Here is a 14,764-nt window from a genome sequence, read left to right as displayed (position 1 = left end):
GTCCCAGCCACCTATGGTTGGTAGTCAGGATTTTTTAAAAAGAATTCTAAAGTGTCCTGACGTATTTATAGAATTAATAAAAAAAAAACAGTTATTATAATATTAATTCGTTTTCGTCTATTAACATTAGATATAAAAGTTTAAATTTACCATGCGTCATCCTTCATCTATTAGTAGGCCCGCCATACCTGAGGTGCGGAAAGTAGGCCTTTTGAGGAAAGTTTAAGAAAAGCCATTTTATGGGCAATTGATGCTGGGGCTGGGCCGGACATACCAATGGCACTAGATTAGTGATAGATCTACTATTTAAGTGCATTTCAATTTTTTTTTTTTCTTTTAAGTTTTTTTTAATATTCTTAATCACTAATAAATAAATAATAGTAGGACAGTAACAGACAAGCAGTAGCGCCAGAAATTGAGACGAGGCTGACCTCGAAGTTGCAGCCTAAGCAACACGTGATAGTTGAGTCCATCACATGTTCATCTCTCCCCGTTGCCTGCGCAAAGTTTTTCATAGAAAACAGTCTTATGAAATTACAAAAGCATCGTCGGCAGGGCTAAAAGATGCTCACGCGGCGTGTCATATAATCAGGAACTGAAAACAGCACTCACTGAATCTACATTCTTAAAAAGTTAAAAGCTCCACTTTCCAATTGGGAAAATGCTTCGTACAGTCACAACCTCTCTGGTCTTTTACTCTTAAAGCCGCTTAGTAGATGAATCTACTATTAGCACCATATAACAAGACAGTAACCCTACAAACTAACCATGAAGTTATTAGCTACCAACACATTGCCCGGCAGGCAAAAAGGCCTGAAGGACACAGGTGCTACAGATGGACCGTGCGTGTAATGATGTTACTAAGATGGAGCACCAAGGTAAGAGGCGAGTTGCAATATGTCACTGAATACTCCACCAGCAGTGACTTCAGCCCCAGCACCTGGTCCTCGGACTATCAAAGGCTGGTTTTTGTATCTTGTTGTCGTAAAGGCAATTATATTATCTGATCCAGAGAGTTGTGCAAATGGATGATCTTTCTTGTATCTTCGCAACTCCACCACACCTTTCACATTAACCATATCAACAACTCCGACGTATCTCAATACCTTCAAATATATTATAGGCTCGTCAGAAACAGGATAAATACCGAAGCAGAATTTCAAAACATAAAATCAAAAGAAAAATTCCTTAGGTCTCCCATATATGACCAAGGCTGCTACAGCAAACCCGCTGAACAAACCCTGCCCAAAGAAGTCTCATGAACTTACAGAGACACTCACACAATTAACCATGGTAAATATAGAGATCTATGGCATACCTTCCACACGTCCCACTAACAAAGATACATATTTACCGACCCATTAATTCACCTAGTCTACTCTTTCAAATAGGTTTAAACAAGAAATAGTGTCTTAAAGATACTCACTTCCCCCGCATCCTCAGCATCCTGTTGGTTTTTAGCCATATCCTGATCGAATTGAGGTAGTTTTTGCATAAATTCCTCAGCAGAAGCACTAGCCTGCAGCCAATCATAGGGATATCCAAATCAAAGGCAAATTTTGCTCAGTAAATAAACTCTATGAGCGTCAAAATTAGTTCTTACTCTCAATGGCTCAGGCACAAGGTTTTCAATGGGAATATCAGATAGTTCTAGCCTTAGACCAGACTCCCGAGCAAGAATTATCACCTACAACATGAAAAGAAATAAGAAAATGAGGGTTAAGTGCGGGCTTTTAGTAAAAATATCAAACAGCCAAAGTAGCATATGTATTCAGACACCCAAATGATCCAATAAGTAGCCATAACCATGCATTCACCACAACGGGGACATGCCAGCCATCTGGCTAGCTCAAGCTCTCCAATGGAAATAATTTGAAATAGCAGCAGGCATATGTCAACACAAGTTAAACAGTTTGTCTCAGAAAAGAAACATGTTAAAATTGAATTGTTAGGTAAGTATAATCGATTTTCTTAGGTATTTCAACACATATCACACTGCTTTCAAATGTCCCCCTTTCAAATTTAGCAATAAGTGGTGGCTGACAAAAAATATTATACCATTCCACTCCACTAAAATTGCAGCTACAATAAATTAAGCACATAGTACCTTTCTAGCAACATCTGTTCCAGATAGATCATCCCTAGGATCTGGCTCAGTGTAACCGGCTTGTTTTGCTTCAGCCACCACCTCACTGAAAGCTCGTTTACCTATAAAGTTGTTGAAGATGTAACTCAAAGTCCCACTGCAATAACAAAATATAAGATAAGTATATTGGTACGCATGTAAAAATGAAATCTTTATTTTTTTAGAATCGAACTAGGTTCCGGTTTCTCTATATTTTTTTTACCTTGGGCCAGGAGAAGGGTGGGGAATGCTCAATATTATTTGAACCCCCCCCCCCCCCCCCCCCCCCCCCCCCAAAAAAAAAAAAAAGAAATCTAAAATGCAGAAAGGCAAAACAAAAAAAAGAAAAAAAAAAAAGGAAAAAGGAAATAAGGGTTCTACATAACAAAACCTGAAGATGCCTTCAATCCGCAATATTTTGTCCCCGGTTTCAAGGAGACCTCGTAAAGTGCTAATGATTGGAAGACCAGCTCCAACAGTAGCTTCATAGAAGTAATGCGTATAGGATCGCCGTTGAAGAGCTCTCAACTTCAAATACTAGAATATTGCAATATACCCATCATGAATAATTGCAAGGAAAAAGATAGCATTTTTAATTCAAGTAATTATCACTTCCTCTTTTGTAGTATTAAAAATCCCCCTTAGTTGCATTGGTTTACCCTTGTTATTTATTTTCAATCAAAAGTTGGTTTTTTTACCATGTTTGTGGATCTCTGCTGAGCATTTATAGTTGATTCCTTAAAACACAACTCATCATTTGCAAATTCTTAGGTTTATACTGCTGATACAAAAAAATGAGTCTACTAATCTTGAAAGTCTGACATCAAACTACCAATATTACCTGATCAAGTGGTCCTGAATTTGCCTTTTTGTTGGGGGTAATCACATGAATTCCTTTACGCAACCAATCATAGTAATGGCTTGCAACAATAGAGTCAGCTGTGCAGTCTACCAAAACAGTATTTGGAATTAAATGATTCCTATGCACATGTTGTGCAAATTTTTCCAAATCAGCCACTTCTCCTTTCTCCTTTTGAAGTTCTCTCCAACTAGATAATTCAATGCCCCTAAAACCAGAGATGATAACAATTCAAGATTAATCATCATAGGATGAGAAATGCCTGTATCACCATGAATCTTATTTGACAACTAATGCATCATTAGTTTAGCTTCAAAGTCATTTCCTTTTGCCTTTGTGGTGGGCAATGCCATAAGAATGTAGTGACACAAACAGTGATTTCAAGAGAGAGCAAGATCAAGGAAAAGAGGCACGCTCTGATCAAATTCCAATTTCGAATTTAAATGAGACCAAGCTTTAGAAAGTAAAAAGGTTTAATTCAATTGAAATATTTTAACTTACACATCACTCAAAAGCATTGTCCTTGAGCCAATGATTCCCATCACACGCAGATCAATATTAAATTCTTCCTTAAGGACAGCTGCCTGAATTAAAAGAAAGAAAGCAAATTTTTTATAAGTAAAAGGAAAAAAGAAATAAATAAATAAATAAAAGAAATAAACAAGATTATGTACAAAAGTTCAAAAGGTTGGGGTTGATTAATAAAATTGGGGTACCGTCCTCTTTAAAAAAATTTATACAAGTTCAAAAATGTAATAGCCAAAGGTCTATAACTTTAAAATCCAAACCACTTAAGAATTGTCAGCAATATATACCTTCAGTTACTAGTCAAGAGATCAATAAAGAACAGAAAAGAAAACATTATTATGACAAGAACCGACCCCTAATCAGCACTGTGGGATCTTTCTCAAGTAATTTGATGTAAAAAAGACGTTGTACAAGGAATTCTGACATATAATTGAAATATGGAACTAAATATTGAAGAAGAGAAAATTTCTCCAAAAAAAAAAAAAAAAAACCTGATCCCTTAGCTGCTCAAGTAAAGTGCTACCAATCAATCCAGGTCCAATGATACCCATTGCTATGGTGGTTCTTGAAAGATAAAATCTAGAGTGGACTGCTTTTAAGGCCTTTATACAATCTTCTCGCTTGACCACCACAGTAATATTGTACTCCGAACAACCTTGAGCTATAGCACGAACATTAATATTTGCCTGCATTGTTTACATTAAGAAAATAGATGGACAATGAGAAGGAAATCATAGGAAAATTGAAATAATGAGTATGACATGTCACTGATGAAATCAAGTAAACAAAAAAAATGAAAAACAAAAAATCCCAACACAAAATTGTCCATTACGTCTATGATTAGTTCAGCATGCACAGATCAAATAAGCTTAAGTTAGATAACAAGAACACAAATTTATAAATCAAGACACTGCATATTGATTAATGCAAACATAGATAATACCCTCACCTTTGCCAGTGCATTGAAAAGACTGGCGCTAACACCAGGAGTACTTGCCATTTTCTGGCCAACAGCCGCTAAAATGCTACAGTCTGGAATAACTGCAACCTGACCAAGGCAATTGAAGTAGAAAAATAGGAAATCAGAAATTTAGAAACAAGTACAATTAACAAGATAAGCAGGTGCTGCTCTTGTATGCATCCCGTGTACATGGACTATGCCTAGTTCTCATCAATAAAATCCTTATTTATTGATTAAAAAAAACAATATAAGCAAGTGAACAAAAAGAGAGGAAAAATTATATGGCTTTGGGACTCATATTCTAAAAGGAGTTCAAAGCTGAGAAAGAATTGTCCTATGATAGAGAGTTTCCAGTAAATTGAACTCATTTTCTTACTATTATTATCTTTATAAGTACAAAATTTCATTAAAACGTGCAAAAGGCATAACCTAGGTACATAGGATGTATACATGAGAAATACTTATCAAGATGTGAATAAAGATATAAGAAAGAAGTCTAAGCCCATTAAACCCATGAAAGTCTTATTAGTTAATCTCTTGTAATTAGGTTGAGAAGTTGAATAAATCAAAGTATCCACCTGAGATAGACGCCCAGCATCCAAAGCTTGACGAAATCTAGACTTCAATGCCTCGGCAACTGCTTTTACTTCCTTCTCAGGCACAGCGAAACACACAGAATGCTCACTACTAGCCTACAACGCAAATTAAAGTGCATCGTCAATGTTGTACCATCACAAATACCATAAAATTAAAAGGGAAGATAAAGGTTCTTTTATTGGTAAAAACTGAAGATACAGTAACCTGAGATATCATAATAACATTAGCTCCCACATCTTTTACAGCACCAAAAATAGCATGAGCTGTACCTGGAACACCAGCCATTCCAGTTCTGAAAAGAAAAACAAATAGTTAGAAGGAATGTAATAAGTGGAGGTAAAAAGAAAACTCAATACTTTTTATAGTGCAAGTACAGGAAATTTATCAATTCAAAAAATAGGCAGCAAAAATCACTACAATCCGTGGCTCACCCCTCAACATTTACAAGGGCTAAATTGTCTATTGTTGCAAATCCTTTGACAAGAGACTCCACACTTTGGCCATCTTCTTCATTGACCATAGGGTGGCATATCTTTGTTCCAGGAGCAGAGAGGTTGAAAATATTCCTTATTTTAATTGGAATGTTATATCGCATCACTGGAATTATGGTACGCGGGTGTAACACATTCGCCCCAAAATATGACTGCACATTTTTTGAAGTTTGTGTTAACATGTGTATAGAAATTCTCAAGTTTGAGGGAGAGGCGTGTGCTCAAGCTCACCATTTCCCATGCCTCTTGATAAGACAGTGTCTGGAGAATTACTGCCTCGCTGACTGCAGATGAGATGATTATCAGCATTAAATTAAAATGACATTAATATTGTTTCTGAACATCCCAGAAAGGCATTAACTCAATATTTGAATGATTTTGCAAGCAACATATGGAAAGGTAGATCCTTAGAACTAATAATTTTTTCAGGCATGGATTCAAATCTTAATGTGATTGGTAATACAGTAGACAAGCATCAATATGAGGGCCATTACAAACCTTTTCTGGGATCTGCACTGTACACACCATCAACATCTGTCCAAATTGTGACTTGACGGGCCCTGAACAGAGCACCCATGATGGCGGCAGAGAAGTCACTCCCATCTCTCTTTAAGGTAGTAGGAATATTTTGAGGTGTGCTGGCAATAAAACCTGTCGCAATGATTATCTTAGATGGATTTTGGTGATACCATTTCTCAAGTCTTTTTTCTGATTCCAAGTAATCAGGATCAACTTGGTTAGCACCAGTAGGATTTACTATAAGGACTTCTCTTGTATCCATCCATTTGCTGTCCATTCCCTTCTGCAGGAGCCAACACAAAAATAAACGGGTATGAATAAGATAGTTGGAAAAGTGACATCTAGCAGATTCTTTAAAAAATGGGCAAATAATCACCCAACCTTTCTAATAACAGATGACAACATCTGGGCAGACCACAGCTCTCCATGTCCAACAACAAAATCCATAAAAGATTCTGTTACATGACCAGCTGTAAGGCATGAAGCATGTAAGTCAATACTATTTGTGGAAACCCTAATCTCCCCAAAATGAACCAAAATATCAATAAATATAGTGTGACTGTGTCAGTAGATGAAATCGGATAACAAAATATAAGAAGGAATCATTCACAAGCAAGTTGCAAGTAAAAGATCGTGAAACAGGCAAGGGTTTTTTTTTTTTTTATCTTAAGCCGAAGAAGAAAAAATTAGGCATGGGTTTGGCATATAGTAAAAGGATGGAGGTACAGGAGGTACACAAGCACAAATGTGCACACGTGTGTATGTGTGTGAAGCAAAAGGGAGATTGAAAATGGTCCAATACCTATATATATTGCACGAAGCATTGCTTTAAGGTTACTGATGTCATCATGCAACTGTGATAAGAAACTACCAAGCTCATCCCCATCTAGTAGGGCAAGCACAGTTGATCTATGTTTTTCTAAAACAACATCCAATGCAGATACATAGGAGTCATCTCGTGATTGAGCTTTTTCAATGAGGCCATACATCATATCTGTGACCTTTGACATTGCAGAGACAACCACCAACTTCCTTTCTGAATCATCCTCAACAATAATATCCGCAACATTCGTAATTCTTTCTGAGCTTGCAACACAGGTACCACCAAATTTATGAACAGACCATGTGTCACCTTTGGGAAGCTGAACTTTTTCTGCCGATTCATCCAGTAAAACATCTGCTAGTAAATAGACAACATTAGAATTATAGTCCACAAAATCATAAGCATGAGTTCAAATATCTTGTGACACAGAAGTAGATAAAGAACCTGTAACTGAAGTAAAGATACGAGTATTTGAAGTCTCTTTGCTTCCCCGACAAGAAACAAAACCCATTCTGAAAAATTAAAAGTAAAGAAGATGGCTTCATAAATATATAAACCACAAAACAATAGAAACACAATATTTGCAGAAAACATAGGACTGAATAGCTTCTTTAGAAGAAAGGACAATATGAGGATGTCTTCATATAATTTACGTATGATATAGGATTTCCCATCTAAAAGGCAAGATATTGTTCAATTAAGAAATTGCAGCAACCTAATATGAATAATTGAATAAAAAAAGTACAATTATCAAGCATAAACATGACATCTTACAACGTGACCCTAAGCATGATAGTATCACAAACATACAACATGGAATTACAATTGCAAAATTTGTTCTACTAATTATATACAGTTCAAGTAAAGAAAAGAAACCTCACAAACAGACTTTGATTAGTTTCTCCCTGGCAGCCCCCCCCCCCCCCCCCCCCCCCCCCCCCCCCCCAAAAAAAAATAAAATAAAATAAAATAAAATTCAAGAACAGCTAGACACAGAACTAAAGATCAATTATGATCCCATCTAATGTCATTACTCCAAATTAGTTCAGGGACAAAAGTAGAGAAGGTCATTATCTTAAAATCCAATTCAATTATTAGGGGTCAGACTTCCATTCTATCCCAACTAGCTTTATAATCTGCCTCACCTTCCTATTTATTATATCATTCTTCGCTCCATCAATCCATGTTGTTTTAGGACTCTCTCTTACCTCTTTTGACTCCTTCAACTGACCTAAATTGCTCTCATTTTGTACGGTAAATCCACTTTCAAGAATTGCTCTACCTTGCATCAGGCAAATGACACCTAATTCTAATCCATCTCCTACATTAGTTCAGCTATAGATAGGGTCCGGTTCTACGCTTTGATGAGGTGACTGCAAGAGGTATAGCGAAATAACTATAAAGAAACCACAGCCAGTCCGTCCAATACTAAAGCTTATATTCAAAATTAACCAAAATCCCGTTTGTTTTGGGAGAAAAAGCAGGAAAACAAACCAAACCAAAACTCGAGATCTTATACATTTGCGAGTTTTCCATAAATACCTGAGAACTGTTTGAAAATCCATTCATTCGTTTCCTTTAGTTAGCAGAATCTAAAGTTGGGAAATAATAAGGGAAAGTAAAAACAAAGCAAGCATACCGGAAAATAGAAGAACGGAGAGGAAGGAAGAATGAACGGTATTGCGATTGGCAGATCTTCTTCGTCTTCGTGTCGCGAGCCAATGAGTTCGGTGACAGAATGTGCGGAGAGTGAGAAATGGCAACTGAGAGCGAAGGCATGGCTGCGTCGCGAGGAGGGGGCGGGGGTGGTTTGGCTTCTGGCGAGTTGGGAGTCTGACTGGCGGCCTTTCGCTATGAACTTTGTTGACGGTGGTGATACGTGATACATTAATTTTATAATTAATAATTCCGATATATTAATAATCTTTCAATCTTTTCATAATTTCTGATATTTTGCGGCTCAATTAGGCTAATTAAAATTATAATTTCACTTTAATTAGTAAATAAAATCTCATAATCTTAATGTCTATCATTTTCCTTTCCATATTACTCCACTGTCCGAGATTGTTTTACAATATATGAACGAATAAAATCTTGCCACGTCAGATTCGGAGCTCAGTCAGCAGTGCTACGGTGATCAGTTCAGCACTTTCAGTGGCTCAGATCAGGTGAACTGCTCTGCCTCCATGCGTGGTCCCGTTTGAATGTGACTCCACTTTTAAAAAAATATATATATAATATATATATTAAAGAATTCATTTTTGTACAGAGAATAGAGACTCCATTTGGATTTTTTTTTGGCTGTAAAAATGGCGTCACTATATATGCATCGTAATTGATTATATAAATACAATTTCAAAAATTTTACTAAATATCTGCAATTGATCGAAGCCATTCACTGTAGAGTACGCTTTTATATCTTAAATATATCTAAGAAAAAAATGTCATTTAAAAAAAAAAAAAGAAGTAAAAGGACTCTCACAATATTTCAAAAATTATAGACAGGCTTTTATTAATAATAAACAAACAAAATATGTCATCAAATCCACCTAGCAAGCTTAGTAACACAGGTACAAAATAAAATTGGGTAAATTTTGACTTGACCTTTTGCTTATGTAAAGGAAATTAAAATCGAGAGTTTCTCTTAATTGGCAATGATTTATTTTTATTATCCTTTTTTCATCCCTATATGTAATATTAAATAATAGAAAAAATATCTCTAGTATTATTTGTGACAACGCAGAGCCACAAATAAATTAGATTGTTGCTACATTTATCCTCGGTTAATATTTAGAACTCATTTGGATGTTAAGATAAATTGAGTTCTTTATAAATAGTAGTAAGTTAAGATAGTAGAGTGAGTTTTGTGAAGTTTACCTAAAATAAGTTTAGATGTGTTTGATTTTTTTTTTAAATAAACCAATATATTTTGATGTTAAGATGAATTTAAATATATTTATAAAAAGTTAAAAAAAATTGTGAACCTTAATATAAAGAGATATTGAGTTGAGTGATGTTTAAAGATTGAGTTATATATTTGAATATTAGGTTATAAATTCAACTCAGATGAGTTAAGATGAGTTCATGTTCGGAAGAAGGGCTTAATCGTCATGTATTCAAGCATGCAAGCGTGGACTTGATTGATCAGCATGCAGCATGGACTATGGGATCATTAATGAGGTAAAGGATGACGTTTTTTAGCCACGTAGAGAGTCACGAGACGTGATTACGTGAAGTTAATATAGTTGGTGCGTGCAACCTTCGGCATTTGACACCATTTCTTCTTTGATGGGGAGCTTTGTCAAAGACAATGGCAAGCAGCTCATTTCAACTAATTCAATTGGCTAAATGGAACGTAATTACAAGATTGATTTGATTCTTCATCCTTCACTAGTGTTTGTTCATTGCATAATGATCTATGAGAAACATTCAATATATGACCTTCAGTAGGCTGTTATACTTAGAACTAGTACACGTGTTCTGGAATAATTTTTTCTTGCATAAAACATGTTTGCCTCTCTGTTTTATAGTGAAAGAAAAGGGTAGACATATATATTAACGAACAAATAATTGACTAGTATGAGTACAGTAGTTAGCGGCTCTTTAATTTTTTTACTTTATTTCTTAAATAATTAACTTGTCTCTTATATTAATTGTTAAGTATCAAACCATTGATCTAAAAATCTTAACACCGTTGAATATTAATTTAATTAAACATTTAACTTTCGTAATCATAACTACAATAATACAAGTCTTTAATAAATTAGTATAGATTGTATTGTTTTGTTTTTATTGGGTTGGGCTGCAGTATCGATAGCTTGGTCAAACATCTCCTTTCCGGATAAGGCTAAATATCGCCAATAAAAGAAATGTAATGGAATTAATGAAATAAATTTGGACGTTCCAAACATAAGTTTTTGCGTGACTTCTTCCTTCGCATTGAAAGTTTCAAAAGCTCCTGATTTGGGTTTCCTTATAAAACATGTTTTTGTATTACAGTTGTCAGTTGGATAGGGTCTTCCCCTCTGACCCGTCAATGATCATTGTTTTATGTTTCTCTCTCCTTCCTTAGTCCTCGCCCCCAAATCCAATCTATAAGGACCCCTGTTCACACATATTTCATTTTATGAAAACCAACCCCTTTCTTCTGCGAATCCCATCACCTGCGATTTTTTTGGGATCCACGTAGCAAGTTAGCACACTTATTTTTACGCATGTGATAGAATTTAATTTCTTTGGGGTTTGCCACTATCCCTCGTCTCTATTGCTTTATACCTTCTTGAAGCCCTCGGAAAGGCCATTTTTATGGCTCTCACCCTTACTTCCCCTTCACATTATCCTTTCATGACATCTCTTTCTCGTGTCGGCAACATTTTTGTCGGACGAAAAGGAGGGTCTTTGATCTTTGAGAGTTTGAATCCTGAGATTTCAAAAAGCTCAACCCTAACACGTGAAGAAAGCCCTCGAGGAGATCAGAAACTTCCTCGCGTTACATGCCAACAAGAGAATCCCCTGCAAGAATATATAGGTGGCCTTGGTGATCAAGTAGACGCAACACGTTTTTACGGAGAAAGGGCTCAAGACAAATCTGGTGTTTTGATGATTGATATGCCATTCCACGAAGAGAAAATCATGCAAGAAAATAAACATCATAAAATATATCAAAAGGGTATATTAATCCATGATATGCACACGAAAGAGAACTCCAGCGCTTTGGTGAATGATCAAGGATCGGATTCTTTTGAAACGACGAAGTTTGGGGGGTTAAGGCTGGGGCTCTCAAGTCGCGGAAGAGGCCGGCGAAGCTGGTTGTGCCGGCTGCATATTGTCCTGAGATGGAATCTGGTGAAATGGGTAGGAAGTTGGAGAACAAGGAATTTGAGGTCGAAGGGAGAAATTTCGTATTGGCAAGCAGGAAAGGAAGAAGAATGGTCATGGAAGATGGGTATGGGGTTATGCTTGATATTCTGGGAGATCCTAAGCAGGTAGGTAATCGTCTATCATGTGCTCATAATTTCAGAAGAATGTGATCTTAAGCTCTTCCGTATCTCATATATAAGTTAATGATCAAAAGCATGGCGATTATTAGTCTTGGAAGGCTTTATATATATAATTACTACGCATATATATTCCTTATTTTTGGAGTAATATTTTCGCTACATATATACTAATTATTGCCCTTAATAATATCAATGAATTCCAAACGTGCAATATCTTGCTCAGTATCGATCTCGATAACTGTAAAACCTCACCTTTTTTTCAGCTTCATTTGTTTTTTCAGGCCATTTGGTTTTGGAACTTAGTCTATCTTTTCATATATATATGATCAACAAATTAGTCTAGTTTGATTACACAGGTCAGATAAAATTAAAAAAGATATTTTTGTCAACGTACAGTTGAATAAAATATTGTATGTTATAATATAATTTTTGTTTTGAGATTTGAAAAAATTGAATTGTTTATTATATTTTATGAGAAATTTTAAAAAAATTATAATAATTATATGAGATGAAATTAAATGAGATAATTTAATTTTGTAAAACCAAACCAGCCCAATGAATATGGTACATATATTTCATCTGCAGGCACTTTTTGCCGTGATTGATGGGCATGGAGGTCATGCTGCCGCCGATTATGTTGCCAAAAACTTAGGACGGAACATTGTAGAAGCCCTTGATAATGTCGGCGAAGAAGATGATCGATTGGAAAAAGCTATTCGCAAAGGCTACTCGGTCACCGACGAGGAATTTCTCAGTCAGGTACATATAAATTTAACTGCATTTAACATGTACATTGAGCTTTTCAACCCCATAGTTCATAATGGTATATATGAAGTATTTAAGTAATTAACTTGACTCGGCCTTTATAAACTAGAAGATTCAGTACGCTTCTGGGCGGGCATTCCACGTACAGCGCATTCAATTTTATATTGGATTTACCGGCACATTCAATATTCGAAAGAATTGGAGAGAGTTGACCACCTCCTTTTCCCTCTTAAAAAAGTCTCGCCTAATTAACAAAGTGCATGCATGCGTAAAACATGTGTATCATAATACCACTCGATCATAGAGAATATATATGGATTTACGTACGTACGTACATTGAATCATCCATGAATTAATTTACATGATTTGTCGACAATACACGTAAATTTACTTGCACGAAATGATCTTTAATTACCCTCATGCAGGAGATAAGTAGTGGAGCATGTGTAGCTAGCGTGCTATTAAAGGACGGAGAGTTGCATGTAGCAAGTGCGGGTGACTGCAGAGTAGTTTTGAGTCGAGAAGGATTAGCTACTGTTTTGACAAATGACCACCGTCCAAGTAGGGAAGATGAGCGCCTTCGAATCCAAAACTCCGTAAGTATTTATTGATTAATATTCATGTCTCCTTTTATTCTTCGGTTCGTAGCTACAGCCTTTTCTTTTCCCACCCTCTGGCCTCGTAATTAATTAAGTTAAAAAGAGTATATTATACTGAGCTATATTGTATATATTTATGACGCGTACGTACTGTTGCAGGGTGGTTTAGTGCATTGCCGGAATGGAGTGTGGAGAGTTCAAGGATCACTTGCTGTATCTAGAGCCATCGGGGACTTGCATTTGAAAGACTGGGTCATATCCGAACCCGAGATTAAAAGCCTTCGTATAACTTCGGGCTGCGACTTCTTGATAATGGCTTCTGATGGATTGTGGGATAAGGTACAGTACTAATATATACCTTTTAGGGCAAAGCAAAACACTTAATTATAAGCGAAAACATGAAATAGACTATATATATATATATAGTTCCCTAGCAAGTCGAATTAATTGTCCTTGCTTCTGTGATCGATCAGGTAAATGATCAGGAGGCAGTTGATGTGGTTTCGAGAGAGAAGAATCTGCTAAAGTCTTGCAAACAACTTGTAGATATGTCTTGTAGCCGAGGCAACATAGATGACATAACTGTTATGGTGATCAATCTTCAATATTTTGCTGTATCCGGTTGTTGATCACGCATCTCAGCTTGCATGCACCTACGGGATCGAGAAAGATATTGATGGAACAATGCTGTATGTAGATGGTTTTGCACCTACGGCCAAATGCTAATTCAACAGAGTAAAGGCAATAATAAGGGTAAAATTGTGACTAAGGAACAATCAGGGAAGAAAAGAATTGCCAGCTTGCAGATCACATTGCAAGAAAACTGTTTGGCTGTGGAAGAGTCTGATAAGGGAGAATATGAAGTACCCTTGGTTCAATGATGGGAGGAGGTTTAAACCTTGGTTTGCCCTCTTGCTTGTTCCTTTTCTTTGTAAAAAAAGTATCAGAATTTTGATGGATTTGTTTTCGTCGTTGCATTCCATTTATTCAAGTTTGTAATAATATTGATGACTCGACCCAATGTTTTGTTGATGGTGTGGGTTATTAAAGTGATCTAAGTTGCTTACACTACTACCTATCACATTTTTGTCAGTACCGTGGTGCATCTTTTTTTAAGGAAAAAAAAGAAGAAGAAGATGGTTTTGCACCGTACGGCCAGACAATGTTGCCAACAAATAAGAAATAATAATTAGTACAGTTCTAAAATAGATAAGTCCGCTCATTTGTAAAAAAATCGATTATACTTTAAAAAAAATGTAAAAAAAATTATTCTTTATTACTGGTCAAGAATTACTTCTTTATAAAAAATTTGTATAAGATTTATTTATTTAAAACTTATACTTAACATTAGTCATAATTAGATGAGAATAGAATTCACGTTTATATTTATTTTAAATAATCTTTTGCTTTCTTTTTATTCTCCTATATATTCTCAAATCAATTCTTTGATTCACTTGTTACCGGAGACAAGAAAGTCTTACCGTCAAAATTATAATT

At 35.8% G+C, this 14,764-nt stretch overlaps 1 protein-coding gene and 1 pseudogene across 2 annotated transcripts; one reads left to right on the top strand and one right to left on the bottom strand.

Annotated features, from left to right (window-relative positions):
* Window positions 1-554: 554 nt before the first annotated feature.
* Window positions 555-8,780, bottom strand: LOC121249667 (bifunctional aspartokinase/homoserine dehydrogenase 1, chloroplastic-like). 2 transcript variants are annotated; one of them, XM_041148402.1, is made up of 18 exons: window positions 8,543-8,779; window positions 7,348-7,415; window positions 6,883-7,257; window positions 6,462-6,550; window positions 6,060-6,363; window positions 5,793-5,845; window positions 5,502-5,713; window positions 5,275-5,362; window positions 5,052-5,165; window positions 4,462-4,560; window positions 4,004-4,198; window positions 3,486-3,568; window positions 2,967-3,192; window positions 2,517-2,662; window positions 2,108-2,243; window positions 1,604-1,687; window positions 1,427-1,519; window positions 555-1,106 (listed from the first exon to the last, which is right to left on the bottom strand). In XM_041148402.1, the coding sequence occupies exons 1-18, from the start codon at window positions 8,680-8,682 to the stop codon at window positions 861-863; spliced, it is 2,751 nt and encodes a 916-aa protein (XP_041004336.1). In that variant the 5' UTR covers window positions 8,683-8,779; the 3' UTR covers window positions 555-860. The 2 variants fall into 2 exon arrangements, with proteins under 2 accessions (XP_041004336.1, XP_041004337.1); XM_041148403.1 differs by lacking the exons at window positions 555-1,106; window positions 1,427-1,519; window positions 1,604-1,687; window positions 2,108-2,243 and adding an exon at window positions 2,271-2,399 and having other exon boundaries at window positions 2,431-2,662; window positions 8,543-8,780.
* Window positions 8,781-11,084: 2,304 nt separating this feature from the next.
* Window positions 11,085-14,333, top strand: LOC121249666 (annotated as a pseudogene).
* The last annotated feature ends 431 nt before the right edge of the window (window positions 14,334-14,764 follow it).

Source organism: Juglans microcarpa x Juglans regia, chromosome 2D, assembly GCF_004785595.1.
Source record: "Juglans microcarpa x Juglans regia isolate MS1-56 chromosome 2D, Jm3101_v1.0, whole genome shotgun sequence".
In the NCBI taxonomy this organism is placed as follows: domain Eukaryota; kingdom Viridiplantae; phylum Streptophyta; class Magnoliopsida; order Fagales; family Juglandaceae; genus Juglans; species Juglans microcarpa x Juglans regia.
This window is presented reverse-complemented; position numbering and strand designations above follow the sequence as displayed.